The 17,413-nt window shown below is 46.5% G+C and overlaps 1 protein-coding gene across 1 annotated transcript in view; it reads right to left on the bottom strand.

The window, feature by feature from the left end:
- LOC138748077 (SPARC-related modular calcium-binding protein 1-like) overlaps positions 1–17,413 on the bottom strand; it is a 66,197-nt gene that overhangs the window by 39,699 nt on the left and 9,085 nt on the right. Inside the window, exons 2-6 of the mRNA XM_069907770.1 lie at positions 13,265–13,377; positions 8,608–8,707; positions 4,489–4,539; positions 1,598–1,648; positions 715–792 (exon numbers count right to left, since the gene is read on the bottom strand). Coding sequence (XP_069763871.1) covers positions 715–792; positions 1,598–1,648; positions 4,489–4,539; positions 8,608–8,707; positions 13,265–13,377 — 393 coding nt within the window. The remainder of the gene's footprint in view (positions 1–714; positions 793–1,597; positions 1,649–4,488; positions 4,540–8,607; positions 8,708–13,264; positions 13,378–17,413) is intronic.

The following is a 17,413-nucleotide window of genomic DNA, read 5'->3' as shown; positions in this document are numbered from 1 at the left end:
ATTTCAGTAGAGAATTTTTGTATCAATCTTAGGAAGGCTTTAGTTCAAATGTCAGGGGAAAGTTTTCATTTCAGTTCAAATGGAAATAAGAGATCTGAAAACTGTAAAAGTGATAATGAAAGCAGGTACCTGTATTTTTAAATTTGGACATACAGCACCGTAAAAACCCGTTATCCAGAATTCAAGCAACTGGCAAAAAAAATCCCAGAAAATAAATGGGTAAATGGTGGCACAGTTGGTGTAGTGGTTAATGCAACGCTGTTACAGCACCAGTGACCCAGGTTCGAATCCCGCGCTGTCTGGAAGGAGTCTACGTTCTCCCCTTGTCTGCGTGGGTTTCCCTCTCCGAGGGCTCCACTGTCCTCCCACCGTTCAAAACCCACTGGGGGGGTTGTAGGTTAATTGGGTGGCCGAAAGGGCCTGTTACCGTGCTGTATGTATGTCTGCATGCCTAAAGTTAAAATTTAGAAATTGTTGGTTGTTGTCACAGTTTAATTGCGGAAGGAAACCTTACCCATTCTGAGCCTAAATACATTCGCAAGCCCACATCAATATTGGCTCTCTCATAAATGCCTTCAGAAGTGGCCAAGCAAAGCCCTGCTGTATTAGCTGCCTCCAGACCGTACGGCCTGTAAATGCTAGCCCTGCCACTGAGCGACGGGCAGCGGACTCTCCATGCATTGCGCGCTAATGGAGAAATCGCAGCGCTCTCACCTGAATTTTTAGAGACCAGAAGCGTGTCTTTATGCTTTTCGTCAACAGGCTTCTGCTTGGGATTATCCCCTGCATCCCCTGTTTCCAATCAGAAAAAAAACCACAGTTGGAACAGGGTCTTTTGCTGCCAAGATTTGATATCTCGGTCACACAGTCTCCTCAATTAAATGTGTGGGCAAAGATGCAGCATGGCAAACTGATTTACACACATATCCGCTGTGGATGTGTACCCAGTCATTTGTTAACATGACTGATTACATTCTACTCCCATGGTTTCTCACCTCAATCACGATCATTCACTTATATGAGGACATTGCCTGGATTGAAGAACGTGTCTTCTGAGGCAAGGTTAGCAGGGCTAGGGCTGCTCTCTCGGGAGTGTAGAAGGACGAGAGGTCTACTAGATTACGAGAGGGCATAGATAGGCCTGGATGGCCAGGACCTCTTTTCCTGTGACAGGAGTAGAAAGCACCAGAAGAAGTGAAGGGAGGAGAGATTAGAGGAGTAAGTTTCTTTTTTAAATGCAGATAGTTGTGGGTGTCTGGGATGGAGGTGGACGCTGATACAGTAGGAAAATTAGAAGGTTACAGGTGTGAGATAGGGAAGGTGTTGCATTGATGAATGGGTTTTAAAAGGTTGGCACATCGTGGGCTGAAGGGTCCATTCTATAGTTGAGAGGGTATGCAGAGGGAGCATCGTCTCCATGGAACCTTATGGATCTACTTGTGCCCATTCTTTGTTCAAGTCTCTCTCCAATCCCCCTCCTCATTTCCTCTTCCCAGCCCCCGTCGCCTCCTTGCTCTCAGCTGCAGCCCCATGGTCCATTACATTCACACCCAGTCACTCCGCAGTGCCCACAGCGAGCCATGATCAGACCACAGACCTTTTCCTTTCTTGCGGGACGCAGACCGTGTGGAAGCCTGAAGCTTGTTTTCTTGTTATGGGACCAGAGGAGGAAAAAAAAGAACAAAAGATACTCTTACTGAGATAGTTTTATCCATTCCACCCATGGTCAGGCATGGGAGACTCCTCGGACGGTCGGTGAATGAGAAGAGCAGCCTCATGCATTCCAAACAGGATGGCACTGGGACGCGTACTCAAGCCCACAAAGTACAGTACACGAACGCTTTCCCCCCTCCCTCCCCACAGTACAGGGCAGGATAGCGCTCTCCACCCACTCAGTTCAGTACACAAACGTGCCCTCCAGCCCTCAGTACAGTTCAGGAACATACACTCTGGCCCAATGTATGGTATAGGAATGCACTCTCCACCCACACAGTACAGGAACACACTCTCCACCACACAGTACAGGAACGCACTCTCCACCACACAATACACGAACGCTCTCTCCACCCACACAGTACAGGAACGTTCTCTCCACCACACAATACAGGAATGCGCTCTTCACCCACACAGTACAGGAACGCGCTCTCCACCCGCACAGTACAGGAGCGTGCTCTCCAGCCAACAGTGCAGTACAGGAATGTGCACTCCACCCACACAGTACAGGAATGTGCACTCCACCCACACAGTACAGGAATGCGCTCTCCACCAGCACAGTACAGGAGCGCGCTCTCCACCAGCACAGTACAGGAATGTGCTCTCCACCACACAATACAAGAACGCGCTTTCCATCCACACAGTACAGGAACGCGCTCTCCAGCCAGCAGTACAGTACAAGAATGTGCATTCCACCCACACAGTACATGAATGAGCACTCCATCCCACAGTACAGTACAGGAATGCGCTCTCCACCCACACAGTACAGGAACGCACTCTCCACCACACAATACACGAACGCTCTCTCCACCCACACAGTACAGGAACGTTCTCTCCACCACACAATACAGGAATGTGCACTCCACCCACACAGTACAGGAATGCGCTCTCCACCAGCACAGTACAGGAGCGCGCTCTCCACCAGCAGTACAGTACATGAATGAGCACTCCATCCCACAGTACGGTACAGGAATGTGCTCTCCACCACACAATACAAGAACGCGCTTTCCATCCACACAGTACAGGAACGCGCTCTCCAGCCAGCAGTACAGTACAAGAATGTGCATTCCACCCACACAGTACATGAATGAGCACTCCATCCCACAGTACAGTACAGTACAGGAACACGCTCTCCACCCACACAGTACAGGAACGCACTCTCCACCACACAATACACGAACGCTCTCTCCACCCACACAGTACAGGAACGCACTCTCCACCACACAATACACGAACGCTCTCTCCACCCACACAGTACAGGAACGTTCTCTCCACCACACAATACACGAACGCTCTCTTCACCCACACAGTACAGGAACACATCCTCCCCCATGAGGTCAAATTAAAGTAAATCTCTTCTGCTGCACACGATCCATGTCCCTCCGTTCCCTATAGCAGACAGCTTTTTTTTTAAATTTAGACATACAACATGGTAACAGGCCCTTTCAGCCCATGAGCCTGTGCTCCCAATTACACCCAACTAACCCACAACCCCCAGTACGTTTTGGAGTAAAACTGGAGCCCCCCAGGAAAATCCCACAGGGACAATGTACCAACTCCTCACAGACAGTGTGGGATTTGATACCCCAGTCCCAGTTGCTGGCGCTGTAAGGCAAACCGCTAGACTAACTGTGCTGCCCTGATGCAAAGGAACAAGGGGTGGAATGATTTAGGAAGAAAACACCAATTTCTGGGACCGCTGACAGATTTGGCCTCTCTTGATTTAATGGAGAGCCCCAAGAGCCAAATAAATTTATTTCCCAGGGGTTTTCTTACAGAGATTTGGATCACGGAGTTCCTTTGCTCTTGGAGAGTTTGATGATTCATCACCTAGAGAGTTTTCCCACTGTTAACACCCCTCCATCTCTCATCTTTTCCATTTTCTCATCCTATTGCTACAGAACGAAGCTCTGCATTATACAGACTATCAACTATGTGCTATCTCATTCTCTGAGCTCAGCCGGGGAGGAGATCCCTGTTCTCATTTCAGACAAGTGGTGTACTTCCAGATGAAATATGGCAGGGTTTGTGAATCAGTACCAGTCTCCAGGCCCAACTACTACAACGCCTTTCCACAGAAGCATTGATGTAGCAGTCCCTCCAGATGGGCAGTTCCATCCTGTGCACACATTACCCAGGGAGGGGATTTATTGCCCTGATAGAGCCCCTGGATGAAGAATCTGGCACCAACTGCATTGAACTCGCCAGTGGCTATACTTTGCGAAGAGTTTCAGATACGTCACCAAAGACTTCCTGGCAAACTTCCACCATGGAGACCATTCTGGCCAGTGGTCTGGTGCCAATGCTCAGGACAAGGAAAAAAACCTCCAGAGGGTTGTTAACTCGGCCTGCAACACCATGGGCACCAGTCTTTACTCCACCGAGGACGTCTGCAAGAGGCCGAGTCTGAGGAAAGCAGCCTCTAATCTCAAGGACCCCCAACACCCCAGGCCATGCCCTCTTCACCCTGCTACCATTGGGAAAGAGGTACAGGACCTAAAGACGAGCACAAGGACAGCTTCTTCCCCTCTGCCATCAGATTCTTGAATGAACAATGAACCACAGACACTGGCTCCTTCTGAATTTTTCTTGCACTATTTTTATAAGGTGGTTTATATGAATGTTTACACTGTGACGCTGCCACAAAACACAAATTTTGTGACTTGCTCATGGCAATAAATTCTGATTCGAAGCTGTGCAGGCAGTTACAAACATTCCAGATTTGCTCAGTGAAGTGTCGCGTCCAGAACAATTAATCAAAATGTTTAAACTTACCCGTCCTGCTGGAGGTACGATCCCTCCGAGAAACTTTTTCCTTTGTGGAATCTGAAAACAAAAGTTAATTCTGGATAAAAAATTGTTCTTTCAGTGTACATCGCATGGAGGATACTCCATGCTGGGACATCGGAGCAGAAACGGGCCATTCAGCCCATCGAGTCTGCCCCGCCATTTAATCACGAGCTGATCCATTTCCCCACACAGACCCACTGCCCGGCCTTCTCCCCATAACCTTTCATGCCCTGGTTAATGAACAACTTATTAATCTTTCTCTTAAATACACCCAATGACCCGGCTCCTCAACCCACACATTTGCCACCCTCTGGATAAAGAAATTCCTCCGCATCTATGTTCCAAGTAGACGCCCTTCAATCCTGAAGTCGTGCCCTCTTGTCCCTAGACTCGCCCACCGTGGGAAACAACCTTTCCACATCTACTCTGCCATGACTTTCAATATTCAGATTGTTTCAATGAGATCCCCCCCCCACCTCCATTCCCCTAAATTCCAACAAATACAAGCCAAGAGCTGTCAAATGCTCTGTATATTTTAACCCTTTCATTCCTGAGATCATCCTAGTGTACTCTCCAATGTCAGCATATCTTTTCTTAATTGAGCCTAAAACTCCAAGTGAGATCTTGCTGGTGCCTTATGAAGCTTCAACATCTCATCCCTGCTCTTATATTCTATTCCTCTTGAAATGAAGGCCAACGTTCCATTCGCCTTCTTCACCAGGATAACATTTTTAACTAAGGAGTCACCTCTATTACAGGGGTACAGTGGAGAGCATTCTGTCTGGTTGGATCACTGTCGGGTACAGAGGTGCTAACGCTCAAACTTCCAAAGGGTTGTTAACTCGGCCTGTGATATTGCAGGCACCATCGAGGATGTCTACAAGAGGCAGTGTTTTAAACAAAAACCAGTCTCTATCCTCAAGGACCCCCACCATCCCAGCCATGCCCACTTCACTCTGCTACCATCAGGAGCCTGAAGACAAGCCCTCAGCGGCACAAGGACAGCTTCTTCCCCGCCGCCATCAGATCCCTGAATGATCAATGAACCACAGGCACTGCCTTATTTTGACGTTTTCTTGCACTTTTAAATTTATTTTGTAAGATGGTTTATGTAAATGTTTGCACTGTAACGCTGCCAGAAAGCAATAAATTTCATGACATGTTCATAACAATAAATTCTGATTCAATTATTTCTGGCTGAGGCCTGTTCTGTATGTGTTACAGCTCCTTATAGCTGGGAACGAGGTCGGGAGGTGGGGGGTTGGGGGGGGTGGGGTGGGCGGGTTGCTCTGGCACTTTGATGTAACACACACTATGTGCTGGATGTCGATTGTGCTGCCAGTTCTACATGGGCCCCATTCCTTCTTCTTGGTTGAAGCCCACACCAGGATCATCGCTGACAGTGTGATGTGAAACGGGAAGGGTGTGTGGAAGTCTGCCTGGGGCAGACTGATGTAGGTAAAAACACACAGAAATACTGGAGGAACTCAGCCGGTCTCGGAGTGTCCTTAGGGGAAAAAAAAGATATATTACTGACATCTTGGGCCTTAGCCCTTCTTCAAGGAATGACCGGCTGAGTTTCTCCAGCAGGGTGGGGTTTTTTTTGCAATTGTAAGGTTTGATTTTTAAAACTAGATAAATTGTTAGCTCTAAAACTGTACTCGTTGGAGTACAGAAGAATGAGGGGGGGCCTCACAGAAGCATTTCGAATGCTGAAAGGCCTGGACAGAGTAGGTGTGGCAGGGTTGTTCCCCATGGTGGGGAGTCTAGGGCAAGAGGGCACAACTTCAGTTAAAAAGGCATCAATTTTAAAACAGAGAAGTGGAGAGATTTCATTAGTCAGAGGGTCACGAGTCTGGAACACAGGTGGCCATGGAAGCGAGGTCGGGTGTATTTAAGGCAGAGATTGACAAGTATTTGATTAGACAGAACATCAAGGGTTACGGAGAGTGGGGCTGAATGGGAGGATGGATCAGCTCACGATTAGAATGGTGGGGCAGACTCGATGGGTCAATGGGCCTCCTTCTGCTCCTACACAGGTAAACCCCGCCTTAAGCAAATTCGCTTTTACGAAGAAACTGGTGTTCGCCTTTACGAAAGGATTTTCGCTTTTACGAAAAAAAATGTGGTGAAAGCAGCCAGCTGTTCTAGAGGCCGTGAGCTCACCCCGAGCAGCTCCTTCCTCTCCCCACTACATCCCGGTCTCCTGAACCTCCCACCACCCCAATCTTCGAAGACTCAGCCTAACTGCACTGTACGTGCGTTATTTCTACTTTATAGGCTGTGTTTTCATCATGTCATTCCTGCTTTTACTAAATGTTAGTGCTATTTTAGGTTTGGGGGTGTGATTTGGTGGGTTATTCTTTGGGACCAGGGAACGCTCAAAAGTTTTTCCCATCAAAATCAATGGTGATGACTTCTTCGCTTTACGCCATTTCGGCTTGCGAAAGCTTCCGTTCGAACGCTCTCATTTTGTAATTGTATCTTGAGACTGTGCCTAGGTAACAGAGTCTTCTTGCTGTATTAACAGCTGCATGTTTCCTTTCAACCACCTGCAAAAGTGGGCTCCAGGTGAGAGACACCTGATCCATAATGAGGGGGCTTTCTTTTGAGTTGCCTTGGTCTCTGGAGGCAGGCACAAACCTTGCCACCTGCAGTTTGTCATCAGTAAAGAGCAAACTGTGAATCAACTCCAACCTCCACCCTTAAATACTCAGAACTGTAACCGTGGAACAAAAGCTGAAGGTGCCGGGGGTAAAAAAAACTCAAGGGATCAAGCAGCTCCTGTGGAGAGAGAAACAGTAGAGTTCTCATTCTGGATTTCACTCAATTGCAGCTCTGCGGCATTTCGTTGATCTCAGAGTTCCTCGCCCACTTTTTTCTCTCGCCACATTTTCCGCCAAATTTCAGATTTCCTGCAGCTTATTTGATTTTCATTGAAAATAAAAATGTTTCATTTTCCATTTTTGCAAATAAATTACACTGGACAACAAATATTTTCAAAAGGTTTGCTTCCTGGGGGAAAAAATTGGGGATTATGATCGACGTCTTCATACTGAACACAAAGATAATTCCAGGTTTGCTGCATCACGTTGGAGAAACATTAAATTAACTTTTATTGAATTTAGTCTGCTTAACCACATAATGAGGCTGAGCCAAGCTCTCAGGTTGACCACACATGTTGCACGACAAATATGAGGAGCCCAGGGCTTATCTTGGTCACCAATTTCACAACTGAAGTAGAGATAGGCTTTCTCAATAACTGCATTCATGTTGCATCTTTGAGCCTTAAGCATGTACTCGCCACAAATGTAACGGAATATCTCACTGCTGTTGCAACATTTCTACTAGGTGAAATCTTCCTGAAGACAATAAATACCATTGTTAAGTACACTCACTGTGCTATTGCCTGAAAAACATGTTTATCAACATGCGTCCAATCTATAATCAATGTAATGCCCAGCATCTGTACATGTGAGCTGCTTTTATAGCCTGTCTGCATCTATCCTGACTAAGCATGCCCAGGCCTAAGACAACATTTACATAGCACCTGCCCAGGCATGCTTGGACTGACCAAAACAGCTTGCTCTGTGGTTAATATACTAGTAGACTTAAAATATGATAGGAAATCACAGAAATAAGTTATTTCTAAAAAAAAGGTACATGATAGAAAAACTTTAAGGTGATTTTCGTGTTGAGCAGCCCAATCTGCAGAAAATACACTTAAACGTGATTGGCGTGGCGGTTAACTCAACACCGTTACAGCGCCAGCAATCAGGACCAGAGTTTGAATCCTGCGCTGTCTATAAGGGGTTTGTACGTTCTCCTCGTGTCTGTATGGATTACCTCCAGGGGCACTAGTTTCCTCCTACCATTCAAAACATACAGGGAGATCAATTAAGTGTAATTGGGTGGCACGGGCTAGTGGGCTGAAATGGCCTGTTACCGTGCTGCATGTCTAACATTTTAAAATGTAAGTGTTCATGAAGCAAAATTGTTGTTGTCCAGTGTTATCCAACAAGCAAAATAAAGAGTTTTTTTTAAAGGGAGTTAGTAGATTCGGTAAATCCTTCTGGCCACACAAAGCGTACGCATGTCTAATACCTGCGCAGGTTGGAGTCTTGTTGTGGACTGAAGATCCGCTGACTGGTTTGCCCTCAGGTGTAACACACCAGCAGTAGCCCGTCAACTTGTGGCACTGAACCTGTTAAACCACAGAAAGAAAGGAACCATTATCCCTCAAAATTCAATTTCACCCTCCCTGGGCAAGCTTAAACTGGGATGCATTTAGCATTCATTTCCACTTGGATCCTCTGCAATAAAAAAATGAAATTGGCCAAAAATATATTAAAACCAGCACAATGATGTTTTCCACTGGGCATTAAAATGGGAGGTGGGAAATATGAAAGTCTGCAGAGGCTTAAAAACCACAGAAATGCGGGGGGACTCAACCGATCTTGTAGCGTCCATAAGGGGTAAGGGTCTGCAGATGCTGTGAACGTCAGTGATATATCTTTACCTCCTGTGGACGCTGCGAGACCGGCTGAGTTCCTCCAGCATTTCGGCATTTTGATTGTCCAGAGGAGGTAAAGACATATAACCAACATCTCGGGCCTCAGCCCTTCACAAAGGTATGAGCTCAGGCTCGAAACGTCGCCGTGAGACTTGCCAAGTTTGCCCGCAGTTTGGTGTTTTTATTAAAATGGGAAGTGTCTAGTGTGACAGAGTATTTAGAGGTGTTTGGGAGATAAATTGGGAAAGGTTTGTTAGAGCAGGTCACACACAAACATTTTAAAACAGAATTTTTGCAGGAGCTTTTGCAAGAGACTCGTGATGGACAGTCATTTGCAAAAGGCAACAAATGTAACAACAGGGAGTAGCAGCTCTGTCTGGAAAACAGAACTTGCTGTCTGGAAGGTTATGTGATCTTTGCAGGCAGAGAGGAGAAAACAACAGGCTTGGCTCTCAGAGTGGGAGGGAGTGAGAGAGAGGAGAGACACAGACATCGGCTCCAGAGGGACAAGCTGGCAAGCTTTGGAAAATGACCTGATCAAAGGAGAGGACTGGCTTGTCTGGTGTTTCCCTTGGAATAGGAGAAACAGAAAGGAACTCTGTGGTGATCTGAAAGAAAGAGGTTATCATCTGGAGAACCCTGAAGGGGGCAAGTTTTGTCAGCAAGATACTGGAGTGGCCGATTAAAAAGGAATCAGTTGTGGATGTCCTGGAACAAGAAAAACTCTCTCTCTGAAGACCAACAAGAACCCTCCTGAGTCTTAACCATTTATCTTGTTAAGCACCAAAGCCTGGTGAACTTTATTAATGTTAACTTCTGTGCACAGTATAAGCATTGCCTGCAACCAATGAGATTGGACTATAAACAGAACTTTGCTGAACTTACACACATATTACACACACATATGCTTAGCATTAGAAGAGGGTTAAATGAGTCAATAGAGATAAGTTAAATTTTGATTCTATTTTCACATTTAAAGATAATTAAAAGCAACTTTTGTTTAAGAGACCCTTTTTCGTGGTGCACAATTATTGCTGCTGGGTTTTGGGGTCCTGTGGACTCACAAAACTAGTGTGTAGCAGAAGAAGCCATTGTCCAGCTGATCATGGGAAAGATGTCACATTTTAAATGGATTCTCCTCATGCTGGCTGTGTAACAACTCGCCATGGAGATGAGGCATGGAAGAGTTCAGCTCAGGAACAGTTCGGCCCAAACACAAGGTCAAATCACACTGCCTGAACGCGGTCCATTCCCTGCGTATTCACGTGTCCATCTGGAAACCCTTTACATGCCACCCTTATATCTCCTTCTCACCACCTCCCTGAGATAAAGAAAACACATGGGGAGGGGGGAGCAACATCTGGGCAGTTCCCACCCCCCCACCACACAATCTTCTCCGCTGAACAAGCCCGATGCCAGAGTGCTCCATGGCACTGCGGGGTGAGGGATGAACAAGGAAGGCAGTGCATTGTATGACTGAGAGCTGGCCCAGACCCAATCGGCTGAATGGCTCCTTTGTCTGCCAGAAGAATACACAAGTGATAAGAGCATATTGAATGTTGGATCAGAGGTCAACTCCCGCTCCCATATTGCTGTCTTCATCTTGCCAATTTAACGGGGTCAAGAGAGTGTTGACACAAAGAACCACTGACCACACCCCGCTGGAATGTTATTGCTGTCTCACAGCGCATTCTCTGCATTGGCTGCGATTGTCTGATTCTGCATCACAAGGGAGCAGACGGATTATTTACAGCAAAAATTCATATGCCTGTTTTTTCTTACATCGGTAAGTTTTCACCCAACGGAGAAATGTCTCAGGCCTGGAGGTCGCTATTTGATTCCAAACTTCCTTTTGTATAACTAACGTAACCTTGATTAGAGGGAGAAGATAGATCAGTTTTATAGGTTCCTGTTTTAACCCAAATAATTTGGTAAATAGGTTTAATTATGTACATTAAGCACATGCTTTATTACTTTTCATATGAATAGGCACCTGGCTAACGCTGTTATATTATTCTTTCTGATTACGTGTAAATTAGACGACTGGTTATATATCACATTACATTCTGCATGCAAGTTTAGATGTTAAACTCAATAAAGATATTTTAAAACAGGGTCCTCAAACTTCAGGGACTACATGGTCCATCATCGGGCCCATGGAATCCCAGCGCTGGACAGAGTGGAAGTGGTGATGGCGCGGGATGGGGTGGATGGGGTGGCGGCGCTGGACGGGGGGGGAGGGGAGGTGGTGACGGCGCTGGGCGGGGGGTGGTGCTGGACTGGGAGTTGGTGGCACTCGACTGGGGGGAAGGGTGGCAGCACTGGACCTACCTCATGCCTCCTTTCATCCTCCCCTCTCAACTATTGTATAGGCCAAAGCCGAATACAACATGGCAGCCACGAAGCTCCGCTTTCATGAGAGCTTGGCCAACACTGCCTTAGGCGCTCTATTAAATCAACCATCCCCCCACCCCCCCCCCGATGTTATAGACCCCCCTTTCGACCCTTCTGGCTTTTATGGACACCTTGGATGGTCCCATCGACCACTTTGGAGACCCCTATTTTAAAAAGAAAGAAAGAAGAAACGTTTCGAGTGTCCCTGCTGCTCTTTCTCCAATTTGATAAGTTTTTCAAGGAGGTTACCAGGAAGGTTGATGAAGGAAAGGGTGTGGATGTTGTCTACATGGAGTTTAGTAAGGCCTTTGATAAGGTCCCACATGGGAGGTTATCAAGAAGGCTTGGTCGCTCGGTGTTCATGGTGAGGTAGTGAACTGGATTAGATATGGGATTTATGTGGGAAGCCAGAGAAGTGGTAGTGAATGATCTGTGAACACAGATACATAATTCCCTGAAGATGACATCACAGGTAGATCGGCTCATAAAGAGACTTTTAAGGTAAAGGTTCCATTATTGTCATACAATACTACATTTAGAATGTAATGTACATTCCATTCCATTACTCCCTCTCAGGAGTTCCATTTCTTCTACGGTAAGGAAGACAGAGAGTCGGCACTTTATCCGGCGCCCTTCGCAGAAATGAGGCCCCAGCAAGGGACAAACTCGCAACCCCAGTTTTCAAGACCAGTGCTCTTACCACTGAGCTGTCGGAGCCTCTCCATATTCATAAACCAAAGAATCAAGAGTGTAATTAGCCGAGAGGTAAATGATCTAGGCAATCCCTCCCTGACGCAGTCGGGCAGAATTTCTGAGCTGCTCCGACTGGCAGTGTGGGTTAACTTTACATGAAAATCAACGGGATTCCAGTGATGCTCTTACAGTTGAACCTTTAGAACAGGGGTGGGCAACCTTTTTTTAAAACTCACATCCCACGAAGTAATCTCGATGCCATCGGTGCTCTGTGATTAGTAAGGGATTGCTTAAGGTGGGATGTGGGTGGGAAGGGAAGGTTGAGAATCACTGCTCTAGACCCATTGATGTGGAAATATTTTGCTTGAGAAAAATTGTCATTGGCCATTTCCTTTGGAGTTCTGAAACCGTGCACATAACGAGTCCATGAGGGACGATTAAAACAGTGTTTCTCAAACTTTTTCTTTCCACTCACATACCACCTTAAGCCATCCCTTACTAATCACAGAGCACCTAAGGCATAGGGAATACTTAAGGTGGAATATGTTTTTAAAAAAGTTCCCCACCCTTCTTTAGAACCATAGAACACTATAGCACAGAAAACAGGCCCTTCAACCCTTCTAGTCTGTGCCAAACTATTATTAAGCCTATCCTCACTGACCTCCATCCAGTCCATACCCCTCCCATCCATGTACCTGTCCACATTTTCTTTACCACCATTACAGCTGGCAGTTCGTTCCACAACCCCCTCCACTTTCTTTGTTTCAAGAGATCACTAAAAATTGCAGCCAAGTTAGCTTAGCAGATAATGGCTCCAGCAACCCCAGAGTTCAAATCCCACACTGTTTGTAAGGAGTTTGTTCTCAAATAACAGTGTGGGTTTCCTCCAGGTGCTCCGGTTTCCTCCCACCCTCCAAAAACATACAGGGGTTATGGGTTAATTGGAGTATTTGGGCACCATGGGCTCATTGCCGGGATGGGCCTGTTACTGTGTTATTTGCCTAAAACTTTTTAAAAATTAAATGATAGTTCTTTCCCTCTCAGGAGGGCAACAAAATCTGGTTTTAACTATGTATCAATAAACAAAATATGAATGTTACACATATCTCAAATCTCAAATCTCAACCCTGCATCATTTCAACACGTGATTGACCACATTACCTGTGCAAAGGAGCCATCCTCATTGCATTCTGGGACTATGATGGAGTCCGTTGCTTTTCTCGTCTGTGCAAGTGCTTGGGCTCTGTCTTCCTGGCATCTTACTTTAGCCCTCTCTGAAACACAGATCAACCCATCTCAGAAATAACAGTGCCAAGGCATTCCCAGTCAAACTTTTCCCTTTGTTAGAACATTGCCTGGTGGTCAGTGACTAGTGGATCTGTTCTGGGTCCCCTGCTCTTTGTAATTTTTATTAATGACCTGGATGAAGAGGCAGAAGAAAGTTTGCAGATGATACAAGGGTTGGAGGGGATACAGAGTTGGGCAGAAAAGTGGCAGATGGAGTTCAATCTGGATAAGTGTGAGGTGAAGCATTATCATTGTGGATGAACAGAGGGACCTTGGGATCCAAATCCATACATCCCTCAAGGTCACTGCGCAGGTTGAGAGGATAGTTAAGAAGGCCGATGGGACGCTGGGCTTCATTAGCCGGGGGAATGAGTTCAAGAGTCACGTGGTCATGTTTCAACTCTACAAAACTCTGGTGAGACCCCACTTAGGGTATTGTGTTCTCGTTATGGGAAGGATGTAGAAGAGGTTGTAGAGGAGATTTACCAGGATGCTGCGTGGATTGGAAATAAGTCTTTTGAGGCAAGGTAAGCAGTTCTCGGACCGACGAAGGATGAGAAAAGACCTCTATTGAGGTCTACAAGATCATGGGAGGGCACAGATAAGGTGGCAGCCAGCGTCTTTTTCCCAGGGCAGAAGTAGCAAACACCAAGAGGACACGTTTACAAAGTGAATGGAGGAAACTTTAGAGGAGACATCAGGGTTTTTTCACAGAGAGTTGTGGGGGCCTGGAATGACTTGCCAGGGATGGTGCTGAAGGCTGAAATGTTAGGGGCATTTAAGAGACTTTTAGATGGGCACATGGATGAAGGAAAAATAGAGGGTTATTTCAGTAGGAATATATAGGTCAGCACAACATCGAGGGCCGAAGGGCCTGTACTCTGCTGTTCTAAACTCCGGGGTAAAACAGTGATGTAACATTCACCGGTCCCTTCCAAGTCTCACTTGTACTTTCCCGGCAATTCCAATCCTCCTTTATCTGGACCTAAAGCACCAACGCCAGCCAACGACAAAACCGAGAGACCACGCATTTGCAGCCTCAAGCTCTGAGTTGTCAAGCAAGAGACGAAATTCTGGCTCCAGTGCTGGCATGTTCCTGACAAGAGAGTAAGCAGGTCAGTGTGCCCCAGACTTGAGGAGAACGCGAGGACATACAATCGGAACATACAATCTTCCTAAAGGGTAGGAGCAGGGGCCCCCAAAATAAGGACCGAGATGAGGAAACATTTCATGGCTCAGAGGGTGTGATCCTCTAGAATTCTTCCTATCAGACTACGGAGGTTCATCCAAAACACAGACTGATGGATTTCTGGGCAGGAAGAGATGAAGGGGACAGGGATAGATCACGAAACTATCAACTATGATCCTAATGAACAGGCTCCAAGGGTAGGGAGGTCTACTCCTGCTTCTTGACCTTGCGTCTTTTTGGATAGATGGAAGGATGTTCCATCACAAAGTCCATAAAGGATGCCCATCAATCAGTCTAGTCACAACAGGTTAAGAAGCCATACCTTTTATACTGGAGGAGTTCAAGTGTCTGGAGAAGGACAAGGGCTATTTGGTCCAGGGGAGGGTAACTGTCCAGGAACTGGCTGAGGGTGGATCAATGGGATTAATAGTTCTGAGGCTGGGAAAACGGGACCTCGTAGGTATGGGTGGGGTGGGGTGGGAAGTTGAACACTACCCGAGAAAGGATCCCCCTCCCAGTTCATGGCTGGGACCTACTCAAACTGATCCCCTCAGAACCACACCAAAGGCCAGCTTCAACACAACATAACACGCGTGCATGGAGGGGAACTGAGGAGGCATCCAAATGCAAACTTTCCTCTCTGCTGTTGGGCCAAGAGAGGAAGGAAGCCATCACTGTGTACCAGCTTCTGTGGAACCCACACCAAACAAGTCTGAGGCAAATTTCTTTGGAGATGAACAGAGGAGAGAGGGAACACTTCACAGCAGCAATCAACAAAATTGCCCTAAATGTGGCAGATGAAGCATCGCAGATGGAAACAACTGCCAACATCTGTGGTTTCTGCAGAATTGGTAACAGACCTCAATCTTGTCATCTGGCAAGATATTGATTTTGAATGGATCACAGTCAAAAAGTGTGGGTCCTTGCAGGATCTCGCTGATCCTTGTCCTCCTTTCAACCACAAATGGGGTGGCACAGTTAGCATCAAGTGTGTAGGTTAATTTGGGTGTAAAATGGGTGGCACGGGTATAAATGGCCGGAACTGGCCTCTATCGTGTTATAAACAAAATGTATTTTAAAAAATTATGTTTAAAAATGATGTCAAATTTCTGTAAACCACCTTAAACATTCCTTTACATACCACAGACCACCTATAACAAACCCAGGGACCACCAGTGGAGGGGGTGGGAGATGGGTGAGCTCCACCCTCTTCTCGACCACCAACAGCATTTTTGAGTCGGTGACAAAATATTTTGAGAATTTTCAATCTCAGACCTGCGACTGGTTCTACATATTATAACTGTTAAAATCTATCTTTCTCCTGCTGGAACCACCGACAACCAAACCCAAGGACCACCAGTTGAGAAACACTACGTAACATCGCCTGTTTTTTTTTGATGCGTCAAGAGTGAAGAGAATTAGCATCGAGTTGTGTGGTCGGCAACTGGATTCCCCTAAAATTAAAATTCCTGGCAGCAGAAGCTTATCCAGTTACAATTGTCAAAATGCAACTCGGTGAATTATTTAAAGGAAGTGACCAGAATCTGAAAGGGGGGGGGTGGGGGAAAGCAAGGAGATAAGTCATCTGTGAGATCATCCACAGCTTCAAAGAGAAGCTTGAGAGGTTGTGTTGCAGCTCTACAAATCTCTGGTGAGACCACACTTAGAGTATTGTGTTCTGTTCTGGTCACCTCATTATAGGAAGAGTGTGGAGAGGGGGTGGAGGAGATTTACCAGGATCTTGTCTGATTGGGAAGATGAGGCAAGGATGGTGAGCTGGGACTTTTCTCTTTGGAGCATAGAAGGATGAGAGGATACTTGCTAGAAATCTACAAGATTATGAGGGGCATAGATTGGGTGGACGGCCAGCATCTTCTTCTCTGGACAGGAATAGCAAACACTAGAGGATGTGTATACAAAGTGAAGGGAGGGAGGTTTAGGGGAGACATCAGTGGAAAGATTTTTTTTTTTTAAACAGGGAGTTGTGGGGGCCTGGAATGCATTGCCAGGGATGGTGGTGGAGGCTGAAACACTAGGCACATAGATGGAAGAAAAATAGAGGGTTATAGGGTAGGGTAGGGAGGGTTCACTATATTTTTTTTTTAAAAGGACTTTATGGTTTGGCACAACACCCAGGGCTGAAGAGCCTGTACTGAGCTGTAATGTTCTATGAAGTCGGCCTGAATCCACCCCAGGTCTGATCTCCACTTCTGTCCACACTTGCCCAAAAATACGTCCACTTCCTCACGAAATTCTTCACCCCTCCCCTCCCGATGATCTAACGTCCACAAGACTCTGGGTGGAGGACTGCAGAAATTCACCACTCTGTGACCCCAGGGACTCTCCGCCCTTGCTGCAATCTGCGGAACTCTCCACTTCGATCCACTGCCTACAAGCTTCCACCAGGCAGGCTCCGTCACTTGCATCCAGCTTCTCGCGTCAGCCTTGTCCTCCTGGCTTTCGATCATTACTTTGGTTGCCCCCAATAATTCCTCAAGGATATTGCATCCAGTGCTCTCCTCGTAGCCTCTACACCGGAGAGACTGGGAGATGGTTGAGCAGCTCCGCTGCAATAACAGAGATCATTTTGATTCCCATTCCCACACTGACATGTCTCTCCATGGCTAAAGTGAGGCTCCCCACAAATTGGACAAACCACACATTATATTCCAATGGGGAAACCTCCAACCAGATGGCAGCAACATCAACTTCTCCAGTATCCATTAGGCCTCTCCCTGGTCTCCTTCTCTTCCACATCCCTCTGTCTTCTTCCCTCCAGCCTCTCGCCCCTTTCCCTCTCCATTCAGAGAGCTACCCCCTCCCACATCACTCCT

The sequence above is a fragment of the Narcine bancroftii genome, chromosome 13 (assembly GCF_036971445.1).
Source record: "Narcine bancroftii isolate sNarBan1 chromosome 13, sNarBan1.hap1, whole genome shotgun sequence".
Classification (NCBI taxonomy): Eukaryota; Metazoa; Chordata; class Chondrichthyes; order Torpediniformes; family Narcinidae; genus Narcine; species Narcine bancroftii.
Note: the sequence above shows the minus strand (reverse complement) of the source record. Positions and strands in the feature narration are given on the sequence as shown.